This window comes from Salmo salar, chromosome ssa22 (genome assembly GCF_905237065.1).
Source record: "Salmo salar chromosome ssa22, Ssal_v3.1, whole genome shotgun sequence".
NCBI lineage: Eukaryota > Metazoa > Chordata > Actinopteri > Salmoniformes > Salmonidae > Salmo > Salmo salar.
In genome coordinates, this window is record NC_059463.1 from 62,833,380 (window position 1) to 62,853,230 (window position 19,851).

Consider the following 19,851-nt stretch of genomic DNA (forward strand, 5'->3'; position numbering starts at 1 on the left):
ACAACAGAAAAAACCTGGACCAGACATACAGCTGCCAACAGAAACACCTGGACCAGACACACAGCTGCCAACAGAAACACATGGACCAGACATACAGCTGCCAACAGAAACACCTGGACCAGACACACAGCTGCATCAACAGAAACACCTGGACCAGACATACAGCTGCCTCAACAGAAAAACCTGGACCAGACATACAGCTGCCTCAACAGAAACACCTGGATCAGAGATACAGCTGCCTCAACAGAAACACCTGGACCAGACATACAGCTGCCTCAACAGAAACACCTGGACATGACATACAGCTCCTCAACAGAAACACCTGGACCAGACATACAGCTGCCAACAGAAACACCTGGACCAGACATACAGCTGCCAACAGAAACACCTGGACCAGACATACAGCTGCCAACAGAAACACCTGGACCAGACATACAGCTGCCAACAGAAACACCTGGACCAGACATACAGCTGCCAACAGAAACACCTGGACCAGACATACAGCTGCCAACAGAAACACCTGGACCAGACATACAGCTGCCAACAGAAACACCTGGACCAGACATACAGCTGCCAACAGAAACACCTGGACCAGACATACAGCTGCCTATAGAAACATGTGGACCAGACATACAACTGCCAACAGAAACACCTGGACCAGACATACAGCTGCCAACAGAAACACCTGGACCAGACATACAGCTGCCAACAGAAACACCTGGACCAGACACACAGCTGCATCAGCAGAAACACCAGGACCAGACATACAGCTGCCAACAGAAACACCTGGACCAGACATACAGCTGCCAACAGAAACACCTGGACCAGACATACAGCTGCCAACAGAAACACCTGGACCAGACATACAGCTGACAACAGAAAAAACCTGGACCAGACATTCAGCTGCCTCAACAGAAACACCTGGACCAGACATACAGCTGCCAACAGAAACACCTGGACCAGACACACAGCTGACAACAGAAAAAACCTGGACCAGACATACAGCTGCCAACAGAAACACCTGGACCAGACACACAGCTGCCAACAGAAACACATGGACCAGACATACAGCTGCCAACAGAAACACCTGGACCAGACACACAGCTGCATCAACAGAAACACCTGGACCAGACATACAGCTGCCTCAACAGAAAAACCTGGACCAGACATACAGCTGCCTCAACAGAAACACCTGGATCAGAGATACAGCTGCCTCAACAGAAACACCTGGACCAGACATACAGCTGCCTCAACAGAAACACCTGGACCTGACATACAGCTCCTCAACAGAAACACCTGGACCAGACATACAGCTGCCAACAGAAACACCTGGACCAGACATACAGCTGCCAACAGAAACACCTGGACCAGACATACAGCTGCCAACAGAAACACCTGGACCAGACATACAGCTGCCAACAGAAACACCTGGACCAGACATACAGCTGCCAACAGAAACACCTGGACCAGACATACAGCTGCCAACAGAAACACCTGGACCAGACATACAGCTGCCAACAGAAACACCTGGACCAGACATACAGCTGCCAACAGAAACACCTGGACCAGACATACAGCTGACAACAGAAAAAACCTGGACCAGACATTCAGCTGCCTCAACAGAAACACCTGGACCAGACATAGAGCTGCCAACAGAAACACCTGGACCAGACATACAGCTGCCTACAGAAACACCTGGACCAGACATACAGCTGCCTACAGAAACACCTGGACCAGACATACAGCTGCCAACAGAAACACCTGGACCAGACATACAGCTGCCAACAGAAACACCTGGACCAGACATACAGCTGCCTCAACAGAAAAACCTGGACCAGACATACAGCTGCCAACAGAAACACCTGGACCAGACACACAGCTGCATCAGCAGAAACACCTGGACCAGACACACAGCTGCCTACAGAAACACCTGGACCAGACATACAGCTGCCAACAGAAACACCTGGACCAGACATACAGCTGCCAACAGAAACACCTGGACCAGACATACAGCTGCCAACAGAAACACCTGGACCAGACATACAGCTGCCAACAGAAACACCTGGACCAGACATACAGCTGCCAACAGAAACACATGGACCAGACATACAGCTGCCAACAGAAACACCTGGACCAGACATACAGCTGCCAACAGAAACACCTGGACCAGACATACAGCTGTCTCAACAGAAACACCTGGACCAGACATACAGCTGCCAACAGAAAAAGCTGGACCAGACATACAGCTACCTCAACAGAAACACCTGGATCAGACATACAGCTGCCTCAACAGAAACACCTGGACCAGACATACAGCTGCCTCAACAGAAACACCTGGACCAGACATAGAGCTGCCAACAGAAACACCTGGACCAGACATACAGCTCCTCAACAGAAACACCTGGACTAGACATACAGCTGCCAACAGAAACACCTGGACCAGACATACAGCTGCCAACAGAAACACCTGGACCAGACATACAGCTGCCAACAGAAACACCTGGACCAGACATACAGCTGCCAACAGAAACACCTGGACCAGACATACATCTGACAACAGAAAAAACCTGGACCAGACATTCAGCTGCCTCAACAGAAACACCTGGACCAGACATACAGCTGCCAACAGAAACACCTGGACCAGACACACAGCTGACAACAGAAAAAACCTGGACCAGACATACAGCTGCCAACAGAAACACCTGGACCAGACATACAGCTGCCTCAACAGAAAAACCTGGACCAGACATACAGCTGCATCAGCAGAAACACCAGGACCAGACATACAGCTGCCAACAGAAACACCTGGACCAGACATACAGCTGCCAACAGAAACACCTGGACCAGACATACAGCTGCCAACAGAAACACCTGGACCAGACATACAGCTGACAACAGAAAAAACCTGGACCAGACATTCAGCTGCCTCAACAGAAACACCTGGACCAGACATACAGCTGCCAACAGAAACACCTGGACCAGACACACAGCTGACAACAGAAAAAACCTGGACCAGACATACAGCTGCCAACAGAAACACCTGGACCAGACACACAGCTGCCAACAGAAACACATGGACCAGACATACAGCTGCCAACAGAAACACCTGGACCAGACACACAGCTGCATCAACAGAAACACCTGGACCAGACATACAGCTGCCTCAACAGAAAAACCTGGACCAGACATACAGCTGCCTCAACAGAAACACCTGGATCAGAGATACAGCTGCCTCAACAGAAACACCTGGACCAGACATACAGCTGCCTCAACAGAAACACCTGGACCTGACATACAGCTCCTCAACAGAAACACCTGGACCAGACATACAGCTGCCAACAGAAACACCTGGACCAGACATACAGCTGCCAACAGAAACACCTGGACCAGACATACAGCTGCCAACAGAAACACCTGGACCAGACATACAGCTGCCAACAGAAACACCTGGACCAGACATACAGCTGCCAACAGAAACACCTGGACCAGACATACAGCTGCCAACAGAAACACCTGGACCAGACATACAGCTGACAACAGAAAAAACCTGGACCAGACATTCAGCTGCCTCAACAGAAACACCTGGACCAGACATAGAGCTGCCAACAGAAACACCTGGACCAGACATACAGCTGCCTACAGAAACACCTGGACCAGACATACAGCTGCCTACAGAAACACCTGGACCAGACATACAGCTGCCAACAGAAACACCTGGACCAGACATACAGCTGCCAACAGAAACACCTGGACCAGACATACAGCTGCCTCAACAGAAAAACCTGGACCAGACATACAGCTGCCAACAGAAACACCTGGACCAGACACACAGCTGCATCAGCAGAAACACCTGGACCAGACACACAGCTGCCTACAGAAACACCTGGACCAGACATACAGCTGCCAACAGAAACACCTGGACCAGACATACAGCTGCCAACAGAAACACCTGGACCAGACATACAGCTGCCAACAGAAACACCTGGACCAGACATACAGCTGCCAACAGAAACACCTGGACCAGACATACAGCTGCCAACAGAAACACATGGACCAGACATACAGCTGCCAACAGAAACACCTGGACCAGACATACAGCTGCCAACAGAAACACCTGGACCAGACATACAGCTGTCTCAACAGAAACACCTGGACCAGACATACAGCTGCCAACAGAAAAAGCTGGACCAGACATACAGCTACCTCAACAGAAACACCTGGATCAGACATACAGCTGCCTCAACAGAAACACCTGGACCAGACATACAGCTGCCTCAACAGAAACACCTGGACCAGACATAGAGCTGCCAACAGAAACACCTGGACCAGACATACAGCTCCTCAACAGAAACACCTGGACTAGACATACAGCTGCCAACAGAAACACCTGGACCAGACATACAGCTGCCAACAGAAACACCTGGACCAGACATACAGCTGCCAACAGAAACACCTGGACCAGACATACAGCTGCCAACAGAAACACCTGGACCAGACATACATCTGACAACAGAAAAAACCTGGACCAGACATTCAGCTGCCTCAACAGAAACACCTGGACCAGACATACAGCTGCCAACAGAAACACCTGGACCAGACACACAGCTGACAACAGAAAAAACCTGGACCAGACATACAGCTGCCAACAGAAACACCTGGACCAGACATACAGCTGCCAACAGAAACACCTGGACCAGACATACAGCTGCCAACAGAAACACCTGGACCAGACATACAGCTGCCAACAGAAACACCTGGACCAGACATACAGCTGCCAACAGAAACACCTGGACCAGACATACAGCTGCCAACAGAAACACCTGGATCAGACATACAGCTGCCAACAGAAACACATGGACCAGACATACAGCTGCCAACAGAAACACCTGGACCAGACATACAGCTGCCAACAGAAACACCTGGACTAGACATACAGCTGTCTCAACAGAAACACCTGGACCAGACATACAGCTGCCAACAGAAACACCTGGACCAGACACAGAGCTGCATCAACAGAAACACCTGGACCAGACACACAGCTGCATCAACAGAAACACCTGGACCAGACATACAGCTGCCTCAACAGAAAAACCTGGACCAGACATACAGCTACCTCAACAGAAACACCTGGATCAGACATACAGCTGCCTCAACAGAAACACCTGGACCAGACATACAGCTGCCTCAACAGAAACACCTGGACCAGACATAGAGCTGCCAACAGAAACACCTCGACCAGACATACAGCTGCCTACAGAAACACCTGGACCTGACATACAGCTCCTCAACAGAAACACCTGGACTAGACATACAGCTGCCAACAGAAACACCTGGACCAGACATACAGCTGCCAACAGAAACACCTGGACCAGACATACAGCTGCCAACAGAAACACCTGGACCAGACATACAGCTGCCAACAGAAACACCTGGACCAGACATACAGCTGCCAACAGAAACACCTGGACCAGACATACATCTGACAACAGAAAAAACCTGGACCAGACATTCAGCTGCCTCAACAGAAACACCTGGACCACACATACAGCTGCCAACAGAAACACCTGGACCAGACACACAGCTGACAACAGAAAAAACCTGGACCAGACATACAGCTGCCAACAGAAACACCTGGACCAGACACACAGCTGCCAAAAGAAACACATGGACCAGACATACAGCTGCCAACAGAAACACCTGGACCAGACACACAGCTGCATCAACAGAAACACCTGGACCAGACATACAGCTGCCTCAACAGAAAAACCTGGACCTGACATACAGCTGCCTCAACAGAAACACATGGACCAGACACACAGCTGCCAACAGAAACACCTGGACCAGACATACAGCTGCCAACAGAAACACCTGGATCAGACATACAGCTGCCTCAACAGAAACACCTGGACCAGACATACAGCTGCCAACAGAAACACCTGGACCAGACATACAGCTGCCAACAGAAACACCTGGACCAGACATAGAGCTGCCTCAACAGAAACACCTGGACCAGACATACAGCTGCCAACAGAAACACCTGGACCAGACACACAGCTGCATCAACAGAAACACCTGGACCAGACATACATCTGCCTACAGAAACACCTGGACCAGACATACAGCTGCCTACAGAAACACCTGGACCAGACATACAGCTGCCAACAGAAACACCTGGAACAGACATACAGCTGACAACAGAAAAAACCTGGACCAGACATACAGCTGCCTCAACAGAAACACCTGGACCAGACATACAGCTGCCAACAGAAACACCTGGACCAGACATACAGCTGCCAACAGAAACACCTGGACCAGACATAGAGCTGCCTCAACAGAAACACCTGGACCAGACATACAGCTGCCAACAGAAACACCTGGACCAGACACACAGCTGCATCAACAGAAACACCTGGACCAGACATACATCTGCCTACAGAAACACCTGGACCAGACATACAGCTGCCAACAGAAACACCTGGAACAGACATACAGCTGCCAACAGAAACACCTGGACCAGACATACAGCTGCCAACAGAAACACCTGGACCAGACATACAGCTGCCAACAGAAACACCTGGACCAGACATACAGCTGCCAACAGAAACACCTGGACCAGACATACAGCTGCCAACAGAAACACCTGGACCAGACATACAGCTGCCTACAGAAACACCTGGACCAGACATACAGCTGCCAACAGAAACACCTGGACCAGACATACAGCTGCCAACAGAAACACCTGGACCAGACATACAGCTGCCAACAGAAACACCTGGACCAGACACACAGCTGCATCAGCAGAAACACCTGGACCAGACACACAGCTGCCTACAGAAACACCTGGACCAGACATACAGCTGCCAACAGAAACACCTGGATCAGACATACAGCTGCCAACAGAAACACCTGGACCAGACATACAGCTGCCAACAGAAACACCTGGACCAGACATACAGCTGACAACAGAAAAAACCTGGACCAGACATACAGCTGCCTCAACAGAAACACCTGGACCAGACATACAGCTGCCAACAGAAACACCTGGACCAGACACACAGCTGACAACAGAAAAAACCTGGACCAGACATACAGCTGCCAACAGAAACACCTGGACAAGACACACAGCTGCCAACAGAAACACATGGACCAGACATACAGCTGCCAACAGAAACACCTGGACCAGACATACAGCTGCCAACAGAAACACCTGGACCAGAAATACAGCTGCCTACAGAAACACCTGGACCAGACATACAGCTGCCTCAACAGAAACACCTGGACCAGACATACAGCTGCCAACAGAAACACCTGGACCAGATACAGCTGCATCAACAGAAACACCTGGACCAGACATACATCTGCATATAGAAACACCTGGACCAGACATACAGCTGCCAACAGAAACACCTGGACCAGACATACAGCTGCCAACAGAAACACCTTGACCAGACATACAGCTGCCAACAGAAACACCTGGACCAGACATACAGCTGCCAACAGAAACACCTGGACCAGACATACAGCTGCCAACAGAAACACCTGGACCAGACACACAGCTGCCAACAGAAACACCTGGACCAGACACACAGCTGCCAACAGAAACACCTGGACCAGACACACAGCTGCCAACAGAAACACCTGGACCAGACACACAGCTGCCAACAGAAACACCTGGACCAGACATACAGCTGCCTACAGAAACACCTGGACCAGACATACAGATGCCTACAGAAACACTTGGACCAGACATACAGCTGCCAACAGAAACACCTGGACCAGACATACAGCTGCCAACAGAAACACCTGGACCAGACACACAGCTGCCAACAGAAACACATGGACCAGACATACAGCTCCCAACAGAAACACCTGGACCAGACATACAGCTGCCAACAGAAACACCTGGACCCGACATACAGCTGCCAACAGAAACACCTGGACCAGACATACAGCTGCCTCAACAGAAACACCTGGACCAGACATACAGCTGCCAACAGAAACAGTTGGACCAGATACAGCTGCATCAACAGAAACACCTGGACCAGACATACATCTGCCTACAGAAACACCTGGACCAGACATACAGCTGCCAACAGAAACACCTGGACCAGACATACAGCTGCCAACAGAAACACCTTGACCAGACATACAGCTGCCAACAGAAACACCTGGACCAGACATACAGCTGCCAACAGAAACACCTGGACCAGACACACAGCTGCATTAGCAGAAATACCTGGACCAGACACACAGCTGCCTACAGAAACACCTGGACCAGACATACAGCTGCCAACAGAAACACCTGGATCAGACATACAGCTGCCAACAGAAACACCTGGACCAGACATACAGCTGCCAACAGAAACACCTGGACCAGACATACAGCTGACAACAGAAAAAACCTGGACCAGACATACAGCTGCCTCAACAGAAACACCTGGACCAGACATACAGCTGCCAACAGAAACACCTGGACCAGACACACAGCTGACAACAGAAAAAACCTGGACCAGACATACAGCTGCCAACAGAAACACCTGGACAAGACACACAGCTGCCAACAGAAACACATGGACCAGACATACAGCTGCCAACAGAAACACCTGGACCAGACATACAGCTGCCAACAGAAACACCTGGACCAGAAATACAGCTGCCTACAGAAACACCTGGACCAGACATACAGCTGCCTCAACAGAAACACCTGGACCAGACATACAGCTGCCAACAGAAACACCTGGACCAGATACAGCTGCATCAACAGAAACACCTGGACCAGACATACATCTGCATATAGAAACACCTGGACCAGACATACAGCTGCCAACAGAAACACCTGGACCAGACATACAGCTGCCAACAGAAACACCTTGACCAGACATACAGCTGCCAACAGAAACACCTGGACCAGACATACAGCTGCCAACAGAAACACCTGGACCAGACATACAGCTGCCAACAGAAACACCTGGACCAGACACACAGCTGCCAACAGAAACACCTGGACCAGACACACAGCTGCCAACAGAAACACCTGGACCAGACACACAGCTGCCAACAGAAACACCTGGACCAGACACACAGCTGCCAACAGAAACACCTGGACCAGACATACAGCTGCCTACAGAAACACCTGGACCAGACATACAGATGCCTACAGAAACACTTGGACCAGACATACAGCTGCCAACAGAAACACCTGGACCAGACATACAGCTGCCAACAGAAACACCTGGACCAGACACACAGCTGCCAACAGAAACACATGGACCAGACATACAGCTCCCAACAGAAACACCTGGACCAGACATACAGCTGCCAACAGAAACACCTGGACCCGACATACAGCTGCCTACAGAAACACCTGGACCAGACATACAGCTGCCTCAACAGAAACACCTGGACCAGACATACAGCTGCCAACAGAAACACCTGGACCAGATACAGCTGCATCAACAGAAACACCTGGACCAGACATACATCTGCATATAGAAACACCTGGACCAGACATACAGCTGCCAACAGAAACACCTGGACCAGACATACAGCTGCCAACAGAAACACCTTGACCAGACATACAGCTGCCAACAGAAACACCTGGACCAGACATACAGCTGCCAACAGAAACACCTGGACCAGACATACAGCTGCCAACAGAAACACCTGGACCAGACACACGGCTGCCAACAGAAACACCTGGACCAGACACACAGCTGCCAACAGAAACACCTGGACCAGACACACAGCTGCCAACAGAAACACCTGGACCAGACACACAGCTGCCAACAGAAACACCTGGACCAGACATACAGCTGCCTACAGAAACACCTGGACCAGACATACAGATGCCTACAGAAACACTTGGACCAGACATACAGCTGCCAACAGAAACACCTGGACCAGACATACAGCTGCCAACAGAAACACCTGGACCAGACACACAGCTGCCAACAGAAACACATGGACCAGACATACAGCTCCCAACAGAAACACCTGGACCAGACATACAGCTGCCAACAGAAACACCTGGACCCGACATACAGCTGCCAACAGAAACACCTGGACCAGACATACAGCTGCCTCAACAGAAACACCTGGACCAGACATACAGCTGCCAACAGAAACAGCTGGACCAGATACAGCTGCATCAACAGAAACACCTGGACCAGGCATACATCTGCCTACAGAAACACCTGGACCAGACATACAGCTGCCAACAGAAACACCTGGACCAGACATACAGCTGCCAACAGAAACACCTTGACCAGACATACAGCTGCCAACAGAAACACCTGGACCAGACATACAGCTGCCAACAGAAACACCTGGACCAGACATACAGCTGCCAACAGAAACACCTGGACCAGACATACAGCTGCCAACAGAAACACCTGGACCAGACATACAGCTGCCAACAGAAACACCTGGACCAGACATACAGCTGCCTACAGAAACACCTGGACCAGACATACAGCTGCCAACAGAAACACCTGGACCAGACATACAGCTGCCAACAGAAACACCTGGACCAGACATACAGCTGCCAACAGAAACACCTGGACCAGACATACAGCTGCCAACAGAAACACCTGGACCAGACACACAGCTGCCAACAGAAACACATGGACCAGACATACAGCTGCAAACAGAAACACCTGGACCAGACATACAGCTGCCAACAGAAACACCTGGACCCGACATACAGCTGCCTACAGAAACACCTGGACCAGACATACAGCTGCCTCAACAGAAACACCTGGACCAGACATACAGCTGCCAACAGAAACAGCTGGACCAGATACAACTGCATCAACAGAAACACCTGGACCAGACATACATCTGCCTACAGAAACACCTGGACCAGACATACAGCTGCCAACAGAAACACCTGGACCAGACATACAGCTGCCAACAGAAACACCTTGACCAGACATACAGCTGCCAACAGAAACACCTGGACCAGACGTACAGCTGCCAACAGAAACACCTGGACCAGACATACAGCTGCCAACAGAAACACCTGGACCAGACATACAGCTGCCAACAGAAACACCTGGACCAGACATATAGCTGCCAACAGAAACACCTGGACCAGACATACAGCTGCCAACAGAAACACCTGGACCAGACATAGAGCTGCCAACAGAAACACCTGGAACAGACACACAGCTGCCAACAGAAACACCTGGACCAGACATACAGCTGCCTACAGAAACACCTGGACCAGACATACAGCTGCCTACAGAAACACCTGGACCAGACATACAGCTGCCTACAGAAACACCTGGACCAGACATACAGCTGCCTCAACAGAAACACCTGGAACAGACACACAGCTGCCAACAGAAACACCTGGACCAGACATACAGCTGCCTACAGAAACACCTGGACCAGACATACAGCTGCCTACAGAAACACCTGGACCAGACATACAGCTGCCAACAGAAACACCTGGACCAGACATACAGCTGCCAACAGAAACACCTGGACCAGACATACAGCTGCCAACAGAAACACCTGGACCAGACACACAGCTGCCAACAGAAACACCTGGACCAGACACACAGCTGCCAACAGAAACACCTGGACCAGACACACAGCTGCCAACAGAAACACCTGGACCAGACACACAGCTGCCAACAGAAACACCTGGACCAGACATACAGCTGCCTACAGAAACACCTGGACCAGACATACAGATGCCTACAGAAACACTTGGACCAGACATACAGCTGCCAACAGAAACACCTGGACCAGACATACAGCTGCCAACAGAAACACCTGGACCAGACACACAGCTGCCAACAGAAACACATGGACCAGACATACAGCTCCCAACAGAAACACCTGGACCAGACATACAGCTGCCAACAGAAACACCTGGACCCGACATACAGCTGCCAACAGAAACACCTGGACCAGACATACAGCTGCCTCAACATTAACACCTGGACCAGACATACAGCTGCCAACAGAAACAGCTGGACCAGATACAGCTGCATCAACAGAAACACCTGGACCAGACATACATCTGCCTACAGAAACACCTGGACCAGACATACAGCTGCCAACAGAAACACCTGGACCAGACATACAGCTGCCAACAGAAACACCTTGACCAGACATACAGCTGCCAACAGAAACACCTGGACCAGACATACAGCTGCCAACAGAAACACCTGGACCAGACATACAGCTGCCAACAGAAACACCTGGACCAGACATACAGCTGCCAACAGAAACACCTGGACCAGACATACAGCTGCCAACAGAAACACCTGGACCAGACATACAGCTGCCTACAGAAACACCTGGACCAGACATACAGCTGCCAACAGAAACACCTGGACCAGACATACAGCTGCCAACAGAAACACCTGGACCAGACATACAGCTGCCAACAGAAACACCTGGACCAGACATACAGCTGCCAACAGAAACACCTGGACCAGACACACAGCTGCCAACAGAAACACATGGACCAGACATACAGCTGCAAACAGAAACACCTGGACCAGACATACAGCTGCCAACAGAAACACCTGGACCCGACATACAGCTGCCTACAGAAACACCTGGACCAGACATACAGCTGCCTCAACAGAAACACCTGGACCAGACATACAGCTGCCAACAGAAACAGCTGGACCAGATACAGCTGCATCAACAGAAACACCTGGACCAGACATACATCTGCCTACAGAAACACCTGGACCAGACATACAGCTGCCAACAGAAACACCTGGACCAGACATACAGCTGCCAACAGAAACACCTTGACCAGACATACAGCTGCCAACAGAAACACCTGGACCAGACATACAGCTGCCAACAGAAACACCTGGACCAGACATACAGCTGCCAACAGAAACACCTGGACCAGACATACAGCTGCCAACAGAAACACCTGGACCAGACATATAGCTGCCAACAGAAACACCTGGACCAGACATACAGCTGCCAACAGAAACACCTGGACCAGACACACAGCTGCCAACAGAAACACATGGACCAGACATACAGCTCCCAACAGAAACACCTGGACCAGACATACAGCTGCCAACAGAAACACCTGGACCCGACATACAGCTGCCAACAGAAACACCTGGACCAGACATACAGCTGCCTCAACATTAACACCTGGACCAGACATACAGCTGCCAACAGAAACAGCTGGACCAGATACAGCTGCATCAACAGAAACACCTGGACCAGACATACATCTGCCTACAGAAACACCTGGACCAGACATACAGCTGCCAACAGAAACACCTGGACCAGACATACAGCTGCCAACAGAAACACCTTGACCAGACATACAGCTGCCAACAGAAACACCTGGACCAGACATACAGCTGCCAACAGAAACACCTGGACCAGACATACAGCTGCCAACAGAAACACCTGGACCAGACATACAGCTGCCAACAGAAACACCTGGACCAGACATACAGCTGCCAACAGAAACACCTGGACCAGACATACAGCTGCCTACAGAAACACCTGGACCAGACATACAGCTGCCAACAGAAACACCTGGACCAGACATACAGCTGCCAACAGAAACACCTGGACCAGACATACAGCTGCCAACAGAAACACCTGGACCAGACATACAGCTGCCAACAGAAACACCTGGACCAGACACACAGCTGCCAACAGAAACACATGGACCAGACATACAGCTGCAAACAGAAACACCTGGACCAGACATACAGCTGCCAACAGAAACACCTGGACCCGACATACAGCTGCCTACAGAAACACCTGGACCAGACATACAGCTGCCTCAACAGAAACACCTGGACCAGACATACAGCTGCCAACAGAAACAGCTGGACCAGATACAGCTGCATCAACAGAAACACCTGGACCAGACATACATCTGCCTACAGAAACACCTGGACCAGACATACAGCTGCCAACAGAAACACCTGGACCAGACATACAGCTGCCAACAGAAACACCTTGACCAGACATACAGCTGCCAACAGAAACACCTGGACCAGACATACAGCTGCCAACAGAAACACCTGGACCAGACATACAGCTGCCAACAGAAACACCTGGACCAGACATACAGCTGCCAACAGAAACACCTGGACCAGACATATAGCTGCCAACAGAAACACCTGGACCAGACATACAGCTGCCAACAGAAACACCTGGACCAGACATAGAGCTGCCAACAGAAACACCTGGAACAGACACACAGCTGCCAACAGAAACACCTGGACCAGACATACAGCTGCCTACAGAAACACCTGGACCAGACATACAGCTGCCTACAGAAACACCTGGACCAGACATACAGCTGCCTACAGAAACACCTGGACCAGACATACAGCTGCCTCAACAGAAACACCTGGAACAGACACACAGCTGCCAACAGAAACACCTGGACCAGACATACAGCTGCCTACAGAAACACCTGGACCAGACATACAGCTGCCTACAGAAACACCTGGACCAGACATACAGCTGCCTACAGAAACACCTGGACCAGACATACAGCTGCCTCAACAGAAACACCTGGACCAGACATACAGCTGCCAAAAGAGAAACACCTGGACCAGACACACAGCTGCATCAGCAGAAACACCTGGACCAGACACACAGCTGCCTACAGAAACACCTGGACCAGACATACAGCTGCCAACAGAAACACCTGGACCAGACATACAGCTGCCAATGGAAACACCTGGACCAGACATACAGCTGCCAACAGAAACACCTGGACCAGACACACAGCTGCATCAGCAGAAACACCTGGACCAGACACACAGCTGCCTACAGAAACACCTGGACCAGACATACAGCTGCCAACAGAAACACCTGGACCAGACATACAGCTGCCAACAGAAACACCTGGACCAGACATACAGCTGCCAACAGAAACACCTGGACCAGACATACAGCTGCCAACAGAAACACATGGACCAGACATACAGCTGCCAACAGAAACACCTGGACCAGACATACAGCTGACAACAGAAACACCTGGACCAGACATACAGCTGCCAACAGAAACACCTTGACCAGACATACAGCTGCCAACAGAAACACCTGGACCAGACATACAGCTGCCAACAGAAACACCTGGACCAGACATACAGCTGCCTACAGAAACACCTGGACCAGACATACAGCTGCCTACAGAAACACCTGGACCAGACATACAGCTGCCTCTACAGAAACACCTGGACCAGACATACAGCTGCCAACAGAAACACCTGGACCAGACATACAGCTGCCTCAACAGAAACACCTGGACCAGACATACAGCTGCCAACAGAAACACCTGGACCAGACATACAGCTGCCAACAGAAACACCTGGACCAGACATACAGCTGCCAACAGAAACACCTGGACCAGACATACAGCTGCCTACAGAAACACCTGGACCAGACATACAGCTGCCTACAGAAACACCTGGACCAGACATACAGCTGCCTCAACAGAAACACCTGGACCAGACATACAGCTGCCAACAGAAACACCTGGACCAGACATACAGCTGCCTCAACAGAAACACCTGGACCAGACATACAGCTGCCAACAGAAACACCTGGACCAGACATACAGCTGCCAACAGAAACACCTGGACCAGACATACAGCTGCCCACAGAAACACCTGGACTAGACATACAGCAGCCTACAGAAACACCTGGACCAGACATACAGCTGCCAACAGAAACACCTGGATCTTTGTCCACATTATGAACCTGGCCACTCATTTAACTTTAAAACTATGGCGCTTTCAACCCACTCAGCTTCCAGATACTAAACAATAAAGAACTTCCAGGTTCAGTCAAGAACGTCCAGGTTCAGTCAAGAACGTCCAGGTTCAGTCAAGAACGTCCAGGTTCAGTCAAGTGTTTTACTCACCCTCCTGAGTCTTTGGGAGAAAGACTGGAACATATCCCCTCTCCTCTTCCTCCTTCTCATGGTCCTCCGCATCATTGCTCTGCAGGTTGAATAGTGTCTGGGACTGCTTGTGGAGAGGCTCACTTCCGTGGTGACCTAGGTCAGCTGATACCCTGAGAGAAGGCTGGCTGGTTGGGCTGAATCTCACCCTGGAAGGAGTATGGTGCTGCTCTGGGTCCCTGGGAGCTGGGTGATGGGGATCAGGCTGTCTGTGGGTTGTGTGGTGGTTCAGCTCTCTGGGAGTTGTAGTTCTGACTGCATGGGGGTCAGGCTTCCTGGTCAGGGTATGGTGATCCGGCTGTCTGTTGAGGCTGTGGTGCTCAGCTTGTCTTGGGATTGTAGTTCTGACTGTGTTGTGGTCAGGCAGTCTTGGATATATAGTTCTGTCTGTGTGGACCTCATACTCCTTGTGAGGCTTCCTGTGGGTGGTGCGGTCCTGATTCCTTCTGGGGGATGTAGTACTATGTTCTACTGTAGTGCGGTCCTGATTCCTTCTGGGGTATGTAGTACTGTGTTCTACTGTAGTGTGGTCCTGATTCCTTCTGGGGGATGTAGTACTGTGTTCTACTGTAGTGTTGTCCTGGTGACTTCTGGGGGATGTAGTACTGTGTTCTACTGCAGTGTTGTCCTGGTGACTTCTGGGGGATGTAGTACTGTGTTCTACTGCAGTGTTGTCCTGGTGACTTCTGGGGGGTGTAGTACTGTGTTCTACTGCAGTGTTGTCCTGGTGACTTCCAGCTTCTCTGACACCTGCAACCTTCACATGGTTGCTAGGGGTACTCTTCTCTCTCTCTTCTTCTCTCCTTTCTCTCTCCTCCTCTCCTCCTCCTCTCCTCCCCTGTTTATCCAAATCTACATCATAAGACACGTCTCTCCACCCAGGTCCTGTGGTATTCTCCAATGAATCTACTCTCTCCTCCTCCTCCTCCTCTTCCTCCTGCTCCCCCTCCATCCCTCTATCCCAGCTCTCCAGTGCGTCCCCAGCCCTGGCCCCTTGAGAGTGAGGGTGAATCTGGCTCTCCGAGGGTCTGTTCCAGGTCGAGGTGGTATCCTGGTGGCTGGAGCTGGTACTGCGGGAGTTGGTCTCTACTGTGGTGTCTTCAAGCTGGCTAGAAGTGGTCTGTTCTACTGTCACTGGGCTGTCAGTAACTGGGCTGCCTGTCTCTCCGAACCCGTCTGTGGTGGCCTTGTAAAGTTCAAATGTCATCAACCTGTCTGTTTTCTTCAGCTTGTCTGTCAGCTTCACCCTACCTATACGCTGAGATCTGTCTGTCTCTGTCGATCTGTCTGTCTGCCTTAGCCTGTCTGTCTGCCTTAGCCTGTCTGTCTGCCCTAGCCTGTCTGTCTGCCCTAGCCTGTCTCTCAGTCCTACTCTGTCTGTAACCATACTGTCTGTGGTTGGCTCATGGACTCCATATATCTCCCTCAACTCATGCTTATCTCTACTATCATATCCCTCGTTACCGTAGCCCTTATCAGCCCAATCATCAGGCTTATCATAGCTCTTACTATTACCTCTGTCGTGCCGCGGCTGTGTTTCCCGTGTCCCAGGGTAGGAGACAGAGATGAGAGAGGAGGACGGCGTAGGGTAGACCGGATCATTCACAGGGGGTTCTGATGCGTCCGTAGTAGGGTAGTCATAGTCCCTATCCTCAGTCATGTGGTCTGGTTTGAACAGGGGCAGGTGGTCCGAGGGAATAGGGGCATCGAACGGGAACGGGAGGACGTGTGGGCTGTTGGATGGTGGACGTTTTGGTCCGTTGAAAGGGTATGGAGGACGGTTGTAGGGGGGTACGCCTATAGCCTGTGTATCCTGTGTGCTATAGGAGGGTTTAGCATGTCTGTCTCTCTCCGTCTCTCTCAGTTTGTCCTGTGTGAGGTAGGGGGGTTTAGCATGTCTGTCTCTCTCCGTCTCTCTCAGTTTGTCCTGTGTGTTGTAGGGGGGTTTAGCATGTCTGTCTCTCTCCGTCTCTCTCAGTTTGTCCTGTGTGTTGTAGGGACGGATAGTGGGATATGTAGGGTGTCCAGGGTGACCCTCCTGTATGGTGGCCAGCATGGGTTTGTGGGGGTCACCGGGGTTGCTGGGATCACAGTCTGGGACAGGGTAGCACATCAGCTGACCTCCGTCGGACGGACAGTGGCACGCCTGGAGGAACATCGTTAGAACCTTGTTAAAACAGACATTACAACATTACTAGAACACCTGGTGGAACATCATTAGAACCTTGTTACAACATTACTAGAACACCTGGTGGAACATCGTTAGAGCGTTGTGATGACAATGTTTAAGTTAGGTTACACAGGACATTCCCTTAATGTTGTAAGAATGTTGGCAGAACACCTGGTCTTAGTTCTTTAAAATGTTCCCAGAGCATTTAATTAAGTTATGGGAGTAGTCTGGGATGTGGCAAGAATAGTCTTGTGATATTCACATAGGTTACACAATGTTCCACAATTTCCTTGAGATGTTTCAAAAACTTGATTGGAGTCCACCTGTGGTAAATTCAATTGATTGGACATGATTTTGGCAAGGCACATACCTGTCTATATAAGGTCCCACAGTTGACAGTGCATGTCAGAGCAAAAACCAAGCTATGAGGTCGAAGGAATTCCTCTGAGACAGGATTGTGTCGAGGCACAGATCTGGGGAAGGGTACCAAAAAATGTCTGCAGCATTGAAGGTCCCCAAGAACACAGTATATTTATGTATTTATTTATTTCACCTTTATTTAACCAGGTAGGCAAGTTGAGAACAAGTTCTCATTTACAACTGCGACCTGGCCAAGATAAAGCAAAGCAGTGCGACACAAACAACACAGAGTTACACATGGAATAAACAAGCGTACAGTCAATAACACAATAGAAAAGTCTGTATACAGTGTGTGCAAATGTAGTAAGATTAGGGAGGAAAGGCAATAAATAGGCCGTAGTGGCGAAATAATTACAATTTAGCAATTAAACACTGGAGTGATAGATGTGCAGAAGATGAATGTGCAAGTAGAGATACTGGGGTGCAAAGGAGCAAAACAATTAATTACAACATGGGGATGAGGTAACTATTTACAGATGGGCTATTTACAGGTGCAATGATCGGTAAGCTGCTCTAACAGCTGATGCTTAAAGTTAGTGAGGGAGATATAAGTCTCCAGCTACCGTGGCCTCCATCATTCATAAATGGAAGCTTGGAACCACCAAGACTAGAGCTGGTCGCCCGGTCAAACTGAGCAATCAAGGGAGAAGGGCCTTGTTCAGGGAGGTCACTCTGACAGAACTCCAGAGTTCCTCTGTGGAGATGGGAGAACCTTGCAGAAGGACAACCATCTCTGCAGCACTCCACCAATCAGGCCTTAATGGTAGAGTGGCCAGATGGAAGAGGGGTTAGAGCGTTGGGCCAGTAACCAGCAGGTAGCCTACTGGTTAGAGCACTGGGCCAGTAACCAGCAGGTAGCCTACTGGTTAGAGCGCTGGACCAGTAACCAGCAGGTAGCCTAGTGGTTAGAGCACTGGGCCAGTAACCAGCAGGTAGCCTACTGGTTAGAGCACTGGGCCAGTAACCAGCAGGTAGCCTAGTGGTTAGAGCGCTGGGCCAGTAACCAGCAGGTAGCCTAGTGGTTAGAGCGCTGGGCCAGTAACCAGCAGGTAGCCTAGTGGTTAGAGCGCTGGGCCAGTAACCAGCAGGTAGCCTAGTGGTTAGAGCGCTGGGCCAGTAACCAGCAGGTAGCCTAGTGGTTAGAGCGCTGGGCCAGTAACCAGCAGGTAGCCTAGTGGTTAGAGCGCTGGGCCAGTAACCAGCAGGTAGCCTAGTGGTTAGAGCGCTGGGCCAGTAACCAGCAGGTAGCCTAGTGGTTAGAGCGCTGGGCCAGTAACCAGCAGGTAGCCTAGTGGTTAGAGCGCTGGGCCAGTAACCAGCAGGTAGCCTAGTG

The 19,851-nt window shown here is 50.7% G+C and overlaps 1 protein-coding gene across 1 annotated transcript in view; it reads right to left on the reverse strand.

Annotated features, from left to right (window-relative positions):
• Positions 1-19,851, reverse strand: part of fbln2 (fibulin 2) — a 118,414-nt gene that overhangs the window by 81,614 nt on the left and 16,949 nt on the right. Inside the window, exon 3 of the mRNA XM_045705572.1 lies at positions 15,890-18,074. Coding sequence (XP_045561528.1) covers positions 15,890-18,074 — 2,185 coding nt within the window. The remainder of the gene's footprint in view (positions 1-15,889; positions 18,075-19,851) is intronic.